This window comes from Coenobita brevimanus, chromosome 65 (assembly GCF_032717465.1).
Source record: "Coenobita brevimanus isolate Jiangsu-jjx chromosome 65, ASM3271746v2, whole genome shotgun sequence".
NCBI lineage: Eukaryota > Metazoa > Arthropoda > Malacostraca > Decapoda > Coenobitidae > Coenobita > Coenobita brevimanus.
This window is the reverse complement of record NC_137018.1, coordinates 4970327-4984752: the sequence shown is the minus strand read 5'-3', so window position 1 is coordinate 4984752 and position 14426 is coordinate 4970327. Positions and strand designations below refer to the sequence as shown.

Genomic DNA, 14426 nt, shown 5'->3' with positions numbered 1-14426 from the left:
GGGAGTTCGCGCCTCGCTCAGGTTGCGAAAAGTTTCACTGACGAAGTGGGTGGTTACTGTCCCCCTTGAGCAAGGGGACGGGTGTGTGCGTGTGTGAAGGTCACAGCCTTGCCCTTAGATCGAACTATATGAGCTCTCAGCTCCCTTCCGGGAGGGTAAAAGCTGACGATCACGACCATCAAGTGATCCTGACCGACCCGGTGAATTATACACATTCTTTAGGCCTGTGATACTTCAGTCCTTCCACTGCCTAATTCTGATTACATTTCCATTATTTTATCAGCCTCTCGCTTGCTGTGTCACTTAATTGCTTCTCAGTTACTCTTTTGGATACCCGCTTCTCAGTTTTTACACAGGTTCTTTAATTGCCCATTTTCTCAATTCCCTTTCGCACGTGCACTAATCCATATCCTTCATTTGCTCATCTAGTCTAGAACTTCTGATTTGTTCTAATAAAAATAATACGTATTTTCATTTTCTTTAAACTACTTCTTTTCTCACTTCCTCGGTCACTTTCCTGTTCTTACTAGCTTCATTACTGCTTTCTTATCTCAGTTACTACCTGTTCTCTTACTTGCTCTATACCACCTCTCCTCACATATTCTCTAATCAACCATTTCTCTCACTTCCTTTAACACTTTCCCTTTCTCACATTCACCAATACAACCCCTTTTTTCATTTCCTGTAAATCCATTCTATTTCTCACTAATTTTTTCCCCTTTCTCACATCTTCTGATATTACTCCTTTTCTCACTTGTTCTATCATATTCTCTTTTCTCACTCGCTGAAATACTGTCCTCTTCCCCGCTTATTCTAATCAGTATTCCATTTCTCCAATCTCCTTTTGGTCATCCCAGTTATTGCGTTCTCTGTCTGAATCACACCTTTGCTTTACAATTTCCAGTGCTCCAACTCACCAAAATAACTGCGCCATATTCACATTGGCTCTGGTCAATTTCCCATTTCTCTGACTGCCTCTTGATCACCACAGCTGCTGTCTTCTTACCACAGTTCTCCCTCTTGCCGAAGCGCCTCTCTTTGCACACGCCCTTGAGTCCTCTGGAACACCAATTTCACCAAGCCTTTTCTGGTGTTGAGCTTTAAATTGAGGGGAAGTGGTCTGTGCTACTTCCGTCTCCCCAAACATACATTAATTATATATATATACATACATACATACATGCATGCATACATACAAACATAGTCGTACATACATACATTGACAACAACACGGCACATATTCTTCTGTATTCGCATATAAGTATACAGCACAATACGTTTTTTCGTTTTTTATGTATCTGACTCTGGGCATAGGCTTCACAGCCCGTTACCAAGGCCCAGTAGTCCTCCTCCATCCATACATCTACACATGTCACCACTTCGGCGGTAACACCCACCGTCCATATTGAATACATGCTAGGGCTGTCTCATGCAGGACTGGTGTATCGGTATTAGCTGGGATATTTTTACATGTCGATGGGTCTTATGGTAGATCAGTAAAGTCTGCTTTAATGAAATTCAAACCCTGAAACTGTTCCCTGCCCCAGCCGGGATTTGAACCTGGGTCCGGTAGGACTGCAGGCCAACTTTCTACCGATTGAGCCACCGCCTGTATATACTTATATAGAAAGTCATATATACTTAGATATGAAAGCATATTGCACCTAGCTACTAATACATGGGCCCTCACTCTGGCGCTTCTACACACACACACACACACACACGAACGCGCGAGGTCAATTTTCACACTGACATCGACACTTAAACTTACTAGAACTCTAAACCATCTCTCACAGTGCCAGAACCTGTCAATATACAGAAGAAGAAAAAAAAAAAGCTTCTAGATATGAGAAATGCTAATAACAAAATCGTGACAAAACCTTTCTCGTGTTGGGCTCGTAATAATCCTAGTGAAAATGATTTATGATATAAGAGCAGTGGCAGTGATGTGCAGGTTAGGTGCATTATATACAACGAGTGAGTGATGAATGTGACGACGTGGTAATTACATTCTCTGGCCACAAATCATCTCTCTTTGCCACCATTAACCTCAGACCTGGTAATTCAGAGTGTTTTGCTCTCAGGCAGCGTAGAATACATTATCTAACTTGTACTTATAGTTCCTGTTGAGAAACGCCTTTTATATATTTATTATCTTAACACCTCTACAAAAGACGTTCTGAACCTAATTTTACACTTTAGCTATAGTAGGGAGAAAATAGAGTTACCTAAGGGATTGATGGCTGTTATTTGAACCCCTTGTCTCCATGAAAGGAAATACCGTGGCTCAGTTGTTATCACCCTTGCCTCCCGAACTGCCGAGCCCTGAGTCTGGGGTCGAATCCAGCCATGGCGGACATTTGTAGTGGATGGTGGCAGTATGTCCTTCCATTTGTTTCCACATCTTTGCACCCTGTCATTTCACACCAATGACATGTTAAGAATCTGACACAAACACAACCACCACAACAACTCATTCTCACTTACAGTAAATCTCTCTCGCTAAAGATACTTTTTTAAAATTAATTCTTAGCTGGTATGTTGAGGGATAAATTTTTACTGTTTTTCTTCCTCCAAGAAGAAGACTCGCACTTGCAGCTGATTTCTTAGGGGTTGATACTGGTACTGATGACTACAAGAAGTCTTCCTCAAGCTACGTTACGTGTTTTCCCTACTCCACAGCATCCGACAGAGCGGTCGAGGAGGAGGAAGGGGAGGAGAAGGAAGAGGAGGAGGAGGAGGAGGAGGGAGGGAGAGAAGGTGGAGGAGGAGACGGTTCTATTCGAAATCGTTGTCTAGCAAGAGGGAGAGTTACAGGAGACTAAAGGCTATCTGTAGTGTTTTTGCGCAAATCTGTTTAAGGTTGACTATGGCATTATATTCGTTTGCTGTGATCCTCTGGGGTTCATCCACTCACCTGCTGTGGAGAGGGTTACACAGATTTCTTTTTTTTTCTTTCTTTTTTTGACAGTTTCAGATTATTTCAGTTCCGGAGTAATTTTAATGTAGAGCTGTTGCTTGAACTTTCATTAACGATTACATCATCACCCAATCACCAAACACGGTATTTATAGACTCTCCTAAATCTGTGTAAGATTTTTCGTATAAACCGCTTGTTTACCTTCACCCACGTAGTTATCAAACAACAATGAAATAACAGTAAATAAAAGAGACAGAATTCGAAAACAAAACAATCATAATAAATCGCATTGACTTGTTTTTCACGTAAATTGGTTCTAATCCTTTATAAATACAACCCTTGGAATCATAACCTCTAGGAAAAAGCTTTTATAAGTATTCGAAGCAACTTATTCGATATACACGTCTCAACAGTATTTAATCATCATCATAAATCGCATTATTAGGGTGTATTCTTAACTTCGTTTATTCCGTCTGGTTGTGAAGTTTGAAAATTGCAAGAGTGAAGGCATACGTATAGACAGATTATCTTATGTAAAGCTTAAGATGAAGAGGGTTTATAAATGTGGCCCTAGAGCTCTTTCTTTCCTTCCTCCCAGCTCCCTTCTCCTCCCTTCCTTCCAGCTCCTCTCTCCTCCCTTCCTTCCTTCCTTCCAGCTCCTCTCTCCTCCCTTCCTTCCTTCCTTCCAGCTCCTCTCTCCTCCCTTCCTTCCTTCCTTCCAGCTCTTCTCTCCTTCTTTCCTGCCAGCTCGTCTCCCTTCCTTCCTCCCAGCTCATCGCTCCTTCCTTCCTTCCATCTCCTCTCTCTCACTTCTTTCTTCCTCTCAGCACCTCTCTCCTTCCTTCCTTCCTCCCAGCTCCTCCTGATGTAACAACGCATTCAGGTGCACCGCATTGGAAAATCAGGGAAGGCGGGAGAGAGTGAGAGGAGAGAGAAAAACGTGTGATTGGCTAGCCCTCCACTTTCTATCACACACACACACACACACACACACACACACACACACACACACACACACACACACACACACACACACACACACTTCCCCCACCACAAACCTATACCTACCTGGCCACACACACACCCACACAAGACGGATCATTACCTGTGATTACTCCGGCAATGGAAATCACCTGGCCGGAACGAGAGGGGTAGCTGCCTGATGGTAATGAAAGCGGTGGCCCGGTGATCAATGTATGCCCATCAGGGTAAATTATGTGGAAAGCGTTTGGGTGATGTGTTTGCCCCGAGAAAGATGGCGAGCGGCGCGTAGGAGCGTGATAGATGATAATGACGGGGGGAAGGATAGTTAAGGCGAAGCTTGGAAGATGGGGGCAAGGAATATGAAAGAGGGAAAGGAGAAATACAATGTAAAGAATATGAAAAAAATGAAGTAGAAGGAATAGGGAGGAAGGGAAGGAGGAATACAAAGAAAAGTGTATAATAGGAGCAAGGATAGCAAAAGTGAAGCTTGGATGATGGAGGCAAGGAATATGAAAGAAAGGAAGGAGAAATACAAAGAAAAGTGTATGAAAATTATAACAGGAGCAAGATAGTGAAGGTAAGGCGAACGAGCTGAGGCACAGAATATGAAGGAAAGGAAAGAGAAATACAACCTAAAGAAAATGGAAAAAAAAATTACAGTAGAAGGAAATATATAAAAAGAATGTAAAGAAGTTACGAAAAAAAGATGAATTGATATGGTAGGACTTGGAAGATGGGGCCAAGAAAGATGACGGAGTGGAAGGAAAATACAAGGTAAAGAAAATGCGAAAAAATGAATTAGAAGAAATACTGGGGAGGTGAAGGAGAGAGACAATTAAAAGAACAAAGATAAACTACAATAGAAGGAATATAAAGGAGAGGAAGGAGAAATGCAGTATAAAGAAACTGAAGAAAATACAGTAGAAGGAATATGAAGGCGAGGCAGGAGAGATACAGTACAGTGAAAAGAAAATGAAAAAAAAAAAAAAAAACACAGGAGAATAGAGTATGTAAAAAGAATATGAAAAAGTTATAACATGGTGGAGAAGAGTTAATGTAAGGCTTGGAAAATGAAGAAATGGAGTATGAAAGAGAGGAAGGAGAAATACAATGAAAAAGGATATGATAATGATGTAACAAAGGCAAGTGTAAGTAAGGTGAAATGTGAAAAATGAAGCGTGTAATACAAACGGGGAGAAGGAATGATACAGTAATAAAGAATATGGGGAGGGTCACAACAAGGAGAGACATGAAATGAATAGGAAAAGTTATAATAAGAAGGATGGTTGAGGTGAGACGAGAGGATGGAATACGAAAAGGAGAGAGGACGAGACAGTAACAAGAATGTAATAATAGAGGAACATATACAAGGAATGGGTTATAGCAGGGATGAAAAAAAAAAAAAAAAAAGAACGATACACAAGGTACAATATCTGACTGAGATGACGGTGAGATACAGTGGAAAACGAATAATACTGAAACAAACAGTACAATGATGAGAAATGGAGGAATGGCGGATGAGATACGTACAGGAGGAAGGAGAGGTACATTGAAGTGAAAGTAACAATAATAATAATAATAATAATAATAACAACAGCAGCAGTGGGTTAATGAAGGAGAGGCTTGGGAGATGGGACAAGGAATATAAAGAAGAGGAAGGAAAGATACTCTGAAACGAATATGAGGATAAGTAATGGGGAGAAGGATAATGAAAGAAACGTAGAAGATGGAACACGAGGGATGGATTATGTGGCAGAGGAGAAATAGTGTCGAAAAATACAGTAATAATCAGTATACATGGAAAAGAATATCTTGAAGTAGTAGACACTCTTATTGTGGTCGATTTAGTTACATGGGAAGACGATTTTGTATTTAGGAGGGCAAAGAAATGGACAATTAGTAAGACTGTAAGACATAAATTAAAACAGAAGGAAGGATAGTTACGATGGCGTATTGGACATGGAATATACATGATAGAAAAAGATGGTCCACAAACTGAAAATAAAAAAAAAATATATATATATATATATATATATATATATATATATGATACAAAACAAGATGGTGGAAATATAATTGGACGTGTGCTGAGCATGTGGCAGGGAAGATTAAATTTTCTGGAGGAGAGAAGTACAGTAATGAAACTTTAGTGAATTATGAGTAATATAAAAGATGAAAGAAAATTAGAGTATGCAGTATGAAAGGGGATATTTTGTATTAGAAAAGGAAAAAAAAGTATATAAAATGGGGAAGAACAAGAAAACAAGGGTTAAGTAGGTTGACAGATCTATGTACGGAAAAAGAAACTGAAGCAAGCAAGTCGAACCACCAAGGTGACTAGAGTGCTGCATCGGCCTGAATGTTGAAAAACTATGCCCAGAACAACTGCAAAGCTTGACATGAAGAAAAAGAGGAAATAAAATGTCAGTGTAAATGAAAATTAAAGTTTAAAAAGGAAAGGGTGACTTAGAAAAAAATGACATTGAAATTAGAGGAAGGGCATTGTTACACACACACACACACACACACACACACACACACACACACACACACACACACACACACACACACACACACACACACACACAATAAAAGTAGAATAATAAATCAGTGAATGAAAACCTATTTTTGAAGGTTATTGAAAACTCGACATTCAATGTGAATAACAACGCGTTGATGAACGTACGTGAAAAGCGTGATTAAGTATACAAAAACAATGTTATAAGAAGGAGATAAGACAGTGCTGCAGGTGAATAAAAAGTGTTGAAAAGTATAAGGAAAATCAGGGCCCCAGAAATGAATTCAAACCATTGCTTAAAGTAAAAGAAAAATCAGTTTCAACATCAGCGAAGCCGTATGTGAAATATAAGACAGACTCAGTATCAAAAGAAGCAGAAAATCCAAAACCCAAAACGGAACTACGAGACTGAACATCCAACCAACCAATCACTAGCAGACAATGGAACGCGTATCCCCATGAATGACTCTGATCTACCGTTAAACGATAAATAGAGGCGGGAGAGGGAGATTCCTAGGGTAATTATTTATTCTCGAAGGCCCTGTGGATGTGGCAGAGATACAAAGAGGGACCAAGACGTAAGTAATGGCCGCCTGTCAGAGAGATGGATGGTACTAACTGGACGCATGAAAGGAGCGGACAGCGGAGGAGATTTTCGTGTTGAGGAAGCGAAAGAAAGTGTGCGTATGGGAAGGCAAAGAAAGGTTGTGTTTTGCATATGAAGGACAAAGAAAATTAGTGTGCGTACGGAAAGCAAAAAGAAGAACTTATATGACAGGCGAACGGCACGCTGAGGGAGTTGTTTTGGTGAGGGGAACATTCTCAATATATATATGTTGTGCGTCCGGGGAGCAAGGAAGGAATGAGTTTTGTGCACGTAGAGGGAGAAAAATGATGTGTTATTAATGGGGGAAAAAAGAAAGCGTGTGCTGGACGCAAGAGGAGCAAAGAAAGTGAGTGTTTTACGCACTGGAGGCAAAGAAAAAGAGTGTTTCGCATACTGACCCGAAATTGGATCCTGTGTATAGGGATGCAAAAAATGTATGTGCTGGGCGTATAACTGGGAGCAATGGAAGTGAGTGTTTCGCATATAAGAAGCGAAGGACGTGTGTTATGTAATATATCGTCAGGTCGATTAAACACCTCTAAGAGCGAGGCCTTGCAACCACCTCGCCGCTGCGGGTCCAAAAGGTGAGAGCGCACGACATATGGTGACGTTTCCTTTCGGATTTGCACAACACGCCCCATTGGAGTGAGGGCGACAGTGAATTTAAGCTAATGCGGCCATGATGGGTATGGCAAAAACTGAAAGTGTGTGTTTGGTGTATGGGGAGAAAAGAAAGTATGTGTTTTGCATATGAGGCAAAAAAAAAGGGTCTTCCGTGCTTATGGGGAGCAGAGAAGTTAATATAATGAATGTGAAGACCAAAGAAACTGTGTTGTGCAAATGTAGAGCAAAGAAAGCAAAGATTTTACATTCGGGAACACAGTGCGTGTTGTGCGCACAGTGACCGATGGAAGTGATCCCTCTCCTCTTGTTTTTGAATTATGGATAAATGGAGCGCGACTTTTGTGACTGTAAGAAATAAGGAAAGTGTACGTGTGCGTATGAGGAGAAAAGGAAGTAAGTGCTGTAAGTATGCAAATCAAAAGAATGTGTGTTATTCCCTACGAAAGAAGAGAGAAATATTGTTTCCTAATGGGGAGGAAAGCATGTGTTGACTACCAGGTTGAAAAAAAGGAGGGGGAGGGGAAATGCCAGGCCCTTATCAAGTGCTCCTCTATATATATATAATTCATGCAGCCAAAACCATCCCATGCCATTTTCTTAACCTCATCCAGAGCTTACCTCGTTTTCATTCTCATATCCAGTCACCTTCGAACACGCCTCAGCGCACCGTCAGCCTTACTTACACATACCCATTTCACTTCCCTAACTACAGAAAAGATCTCAGACTATGGGAAATATCAAAAGACTTCAGGTCCCTAACCTCCATAATTTCCATATCCTACCTCGCATTCTTGCACTCATCTCCCATATCCAGTCAGTCTCTAACACGCGTCAACGCACCTTTAGCCTTACCTATATACATTCTTTTTACTTCCCTAACTACGACAATTATCTAAAATAATGGGAGCGATTGCAGTCCTGCCAGATCGACGTAAATGAGAACTGTTCATTTTTGTGGAGAAAGATGGTGTATTTGACGTTAATATCGTGCACTGATTATAACTCCACCATTGTTTATGACCCTGGTATTGTCCTGGCCTGAACGTGCGATGGTGCTATTACTGGAAATTAATCTGTTGTAAGTGTACTCTGCAATGTCAGTGATACTAATTACTCGGTGTTGACATATTTAAAGTATTGCAGGTTGAAACTGATATTGCTGGGCTGAAATTTTGATATTTATCTGGAGATCAAAGATATTTAAGGCATGGCTTTTGAAACTGAAGTAGGTTAACATATAGAGCCCTCTGTCTCACAAACTTTACGTATCTCTTCACTCTCTTCTTTCTTATCTAAACCTCAGCTCAAACGGGAACTTTTAGAGATTGCTGATATTCAAGAGATGGCTGTTGAAAATCAGTGGGTGAAAATATAGAGAATTCATTTATACAAGCTTATAAAAACACCTATTTCTCTACTTTCCCTTCTAGACCATTGCACAAACAGTAACTTCCATTGAAAACTAAATCTTTCTGTTGCATAATTTAACAGGCTAAACTATGTACCTTGCAATAAGAAACAGTTTATCTGAATAGTCTACGTTTTTAAGGTGTTATTAGACCTCATTACCTTAAGTTTACAATTAAAGCTCTGTATTCAGACTGAATTTTCATTGAAGGTAGTAAAGTAACATAAAACGGGAAATAAGGGGAGAGAGAGAGAGAGAGAGAGAGAGATATGCAATCCTACCCCAACAGGCAGCTAAAAATGCACTCACTCTAGTCACACTGGTATTAAATATGCTACAGTGAAATTAATATCACCTCTCTGTCGTTGCTCTCGGCAGTTTAGGCGAGTGTGAAGGTTGAGTAAAGAAAAAAAAAATCACTAAAAAAAGAATCACAACACGACACAGGTAATGAACATTCTCAGGGCCGACTGCAGGCCTTACACCTATTAAATATTTTCCTGCTGGTGGTTTCCTCTCATTGGGTTGATTCTCTCTCTCTCTCTCTCTCTATATATATATATGCCTGTCTGACTGTCCCACTATAACTGTCTCTCCCAGGCATTCCACTTATTTAAAAAAAAATCTGTCGTGATTTGCTTATTTTCTCTTACTCGTTGGAATGTCTCTCTCTCTCTCTCTCTCTCTCTCTCTCTCTCTCTCTCTCATAATATTTGTCTATGTGTGGATTTACCTTTCTCCCAGCGCCTTCTACACTTTCAGTATTAAAATTAACTATGTCGATTTTTATTCCGGCATAAACCAGAAAAATATTACGGGAGCCACACACCGCTGTCAGGTAGAAATGATTTATAATATTCCAGGTAAAAATAATGATATTCCTCATACCTTCATACCTTCATTTTTTTTTTCGTAGCTTCGAGTAATATGCCTCAGTAAAATGATGCCTCTCCTGCTGCGATAAAGCACGTACATTCGCTCTGTTTCCCCTTCAGGACTGAAGTTTGTAATTGAATCTGCAGTTCATTTCCTCCCCAGCCCCAGCCATCATCAGCCATGCGTGTACCGATACTCAAAACTTTCCTCAGACGAGCTGTTCCGTGACTGACGTTCGCGCCGTCTTTGTTCGTCATCTTCATCGTTATTATCTTTTTCCTCCTCTTTATCCTGCTCATCATCACCATTATCATCATCATCGCTAGATTCATTTTTCTTCACCACCTTCTCTCCATCATCATCATCATCATCATCGTTGTTGTCTCTTCCATCTCCGCATCTTGTTCATTGTCATCATCATCATCATCATCATCGTCAGTCTTCATCCTCGTTATTTTCGTCTTCCTTCACCACATCCTCTCCCTCATCATCATCAACATCATCATCAACAGCAGCAGCGTCATCGTCGTCGTCAGCATTGTTTCCCTCGTTTCCCTCCTACATTTTTCTCATATTTCTCAAGGAATAACATAAGGAAACCACATACTTAAAAAGATCATCAGAGTCAGTGAGACGGACCACCTATCAGCCCCCTTCATCACTGAGACTTACGACATACCAAATTATCGAAGAGTAATGTTCTACTTCAATGGAGAGCAGAAGAAAAGCTGGTTGTGTTTGTGTACAGAAAAGAGAGTAAACTTATCATTTATTCATATCTTGTAGAATAGAATGATTGTGTTTTTTCCATATCCAACAATCGGTAAAAAATTCAGAGTTGAGCTCGACTGGTTAGGCTAGAAGAGGGTGATTAGAAATTGTGGGTATAAGTTTTCGGTAACAACGAAAACAGCAGTCTTATGTGTTTTAGGAAGGTAACAGAGTTTTATACTTACTGATATAAAGATTGGGGATAACACCCTTACTTTACCCATTTTTGTTTTCTGTTTTTACCATAGATTTTCTCTTTCGACAGTTAATCCCTTAAAACAGAAAAACTATGATAACACACTATACCTGACTTTTGGGATTGTATTCTAAGTGGCAATAGTAGGCTTCGTAACACCACTTCCTTAGCGATTAATTTTTCACATTTCGCTTTAACCTTCTATCGCATGTTATTTATATTGTTTTAATATCGATTAGTTTGCATCAGAAACACACAAGAGTATAGTGGGGTGCAATGTACTGAATAAATCAATATAGAAGAAGCGCTACGTAGTCTCTTGTGCTACTTAATATATACGGCTCTCTGTCTCACCTGCCCAATTAATAACCCCTATCGCACCTGCCCATTTAATAACCCCTCTCTCACCTGTCCTCAGCTTCCTCAGGTGTGGTTCAGGCCAGCGAGCTTCCGTCAACCATGGAGCTGTATCCTTCCTTGGCGATCATCATGGGTGTGGTGGGGGGAATCCTGGTGGTATTTGTGGTGATCGTGGTGGTGATGGTGGTGCGCAGGCCCAGGAGGGAGAACCTACAGGCACGACTTCGCCAGGACGACTCGAGCATGCACATCCTGAAGAAAGACGATAGCCACAGCGGTCGCCTAGATGTGGACGAGAAGGACCCCGATGTTATACCTGAGACGAGAGGTTGGTGACGCTGTTCCCTCCCCATCTTCTAACCGCATTTTTTGGGTGTCTGATATGACTCATCTTATAATTACTTTTGTCAAGGAATATGTCTGGCCAATTATTGTTGTGTACAAACACTATGGCCAAATTACTCATCTTCTTTACACGAATAGGTCTGGCTACTAATTTTTCCACGAATATATCTGTCAGAACCATTCATCATCATAATGTCCAAGCATATGTGTGGCCAATCATTGTTGTCCACGATTTCATCTTGTACCCACGAAAATGTCTGACCAAACCTTTCATCTTCCAGTTATATAATGTAACTAGATACTCACGGGGGAGTACTTTATGTGTTGGGGGGACGTCGGCTAGTAGGTGTAGTTGTGGCAATGGGAACAGGAAGTGAGTACGTGATCCAAGGTAGATACCGATAACACTGGCTGAGCCGCCACCACAAAACACGAGAAATCGCCCTGTGGAGTGGAAGTGGTGAATAACGCATCAGTCACCCAGTACGTCTAGCCAAACCACTCATCTCATATAGTGAGTACTGTACGTCAGATTAACCTACTCAAATATTGACAACAGGTAATCTGCCATAATCACTCATCTTTCCACGAATATGTCTTGCCAAGCCACTCATTAGTGTCCATGACCATATCTGATCAAACCACTCCTCTTCTCTCCACGAATATGTCTACCCAGACGATCATATTTCCTTACTGTCTCTGAAAGGCAGCTTACTTTGGACAACAGTTTATTCCCGGATATAGCTCTATTTATTATTATTTCCGACCGTATGTTTTTCCTTCTTATCAGGGACTTCAGTGTATTCCACGGCAACAATGTATTTCTATCCCATAGTTTTTTTTATCAAAGGCCCATATTGTAATTAGCATACAAGGCTTTCTAGTATCTCTTCCCCTAATGGTGTATTTTGCATATTACACCTCACTGTTTTCTTTGTTGTGTTTTACTGTCGCCACTCTCTGCAACTGTATTTTACATACGAATATAAACGAGTCACATGTTAAAATAAATAATGAATAGATGTCAGAGAGCCTGTTAAGCTGACGTCGACGCAAACCCCAAAGACATCACGTTTTTATACGATACCAGCTTACGTTTTACCGCAAGTCCACTAACCATTTCACACGAGCATGATTTGTCTTACTCATTATGCCCTTCATTCCGGTGACATCTATCCTGGCTATTTATTGCTACCACCAGACGATATCTTTCAGTTTCGGAAGACCCCCACAAGTAATGCTATTTAAGAAAGCCACATCTTGCTCCTACAGTTCAAAGTCTTTTTTAAGCAGATTTTTTTTTTTTTTTTTTTTTTTTGTCTGAGGTGGTCATATATAAAGCGCAAAATCGTCATTGAATTGAGGAGGTTGAGGTTCTTTATATGTCTTATCAACCTTCATATAACGCAATGGTTTAAATTTTATCCGTCTTATGAACTACCTATATGTAATACTTAATTCACACAGACTGCAGTAAACTCAGTCTCGCTAAGACACAGAAAATGTTATGGAGAGATGTTTTTCTTTTTTCCAGCACAAGAAAGTGCGTACTGTCTGCCCATCGTGTCTCTTTCCCCCTTATTCTAGTATTCCCTGATCTCACTGTTATGGACTTAAGCTTTTAAAATCACCACGATAACTCCTGAACCTTGTCATCACAGTCACCCCTTCATTAGTATTCCAATAATTAGATTTCTGAAATATGGGGAACAATGAATGAATGAGTATGGAGAAATGGAGATATAAAAATCGTATTTTGAAATGTACTACCAGTATTCTCTCTCTCTCTCTCTCTCTCTCTCTCTCTCTCTCTCTCTCTCCTTCCTTCTTCTCTTTTCTTTTACACCTAGCGTCTGAGCGGCTAGTAATACAGGCAATGCAAGCGACCATTTTCCTAGAGAGAAAAAAAAAACCGAGCCGTATAATACAAAGCGTAATTATCCACACTGTTTTTTTTTCGGGTGTAATTTTCCTTTAAGATTCTCGACTTTAGTGCTGCCCATTTGCTGTGTGCTAATGAGGCGAATTTCTGTAGGCAACCCGAGAGCCTTTTGAAAACTTTTGTTATTATTATTATTATTATTATTATTATTATTATTATTATTATTATTATTATTATCATCCTACGCTTCTTATGGGGCAACATAGGATTAGATGATGGGTGGATGAATGGATTATTATTATTATTATTATTATTATTATTATTATTATTATCATCCTACGCTTCTTAAAGGGCAACATAGGATTGGATGATGGGTGGGTGGATGGATTATTATTATTATTATAATTATTATTATTATTATTCTCCTACGCACCTCATGGGGTAACATAGGATTGGATGATGGATGGATGGGTTTATTATTATTATTATTATTATTATTATTATTATTATTATTATTATTTTATTATTACTACTACTACTACTACTACTACTACTACTACTACTACTACTACTTCTATTACTACTACTACTACTACTACCACTATTATCATTATTATTATTATTGCTGCTACCTCCAGGTGATTTTATTCAGCAGAGAGAGACATCTTGGAGTAGCGGGATCAATGAAGACTTTTTTTTTTTCTTTTTTTTTTATGCGAGGAAGAAGGAACCAAAGGCCATGAGCCCGCAGTAACAGTTCCCTCCAAGAGAAAAACAAAATACAATAGAGAGCCAAATTCAAGATCCGATCATTTTGAGATGCCTGGACACACTGCGTTTGAAAGACTGGAGATCATAGGCAGGAGGGAATACAGACAGAGGGAGACAGTTCCAGAGCTGACCTGTTGCATGAATGAAAGACTGGGAGTAACGGT

General features: G+C 39.9%; 1 protein-coding gene across 1 annotated transcript in view; it reads left to right on the top strand.

Annotated features, from left to right (window-relative positions):
• The window catches only part of LOC145404917 (cell adhesion molecule DSCAM-like), a 587705-nt gene that overhangs the window by 546632 nt on the left and 26647 nt on the right, over positions 1–14426 (top strand). Inside the window, exon 12 of the mRNA XM_080276424.1 lies at positions 11332–11592. Within this exon, the coding sequence (XP_080132550.1) occupies positions 11332–11592 (261 nt within the window). The remainder of the gene's footprint in view (positions 1–11331; positions 11593–14426) is intronic.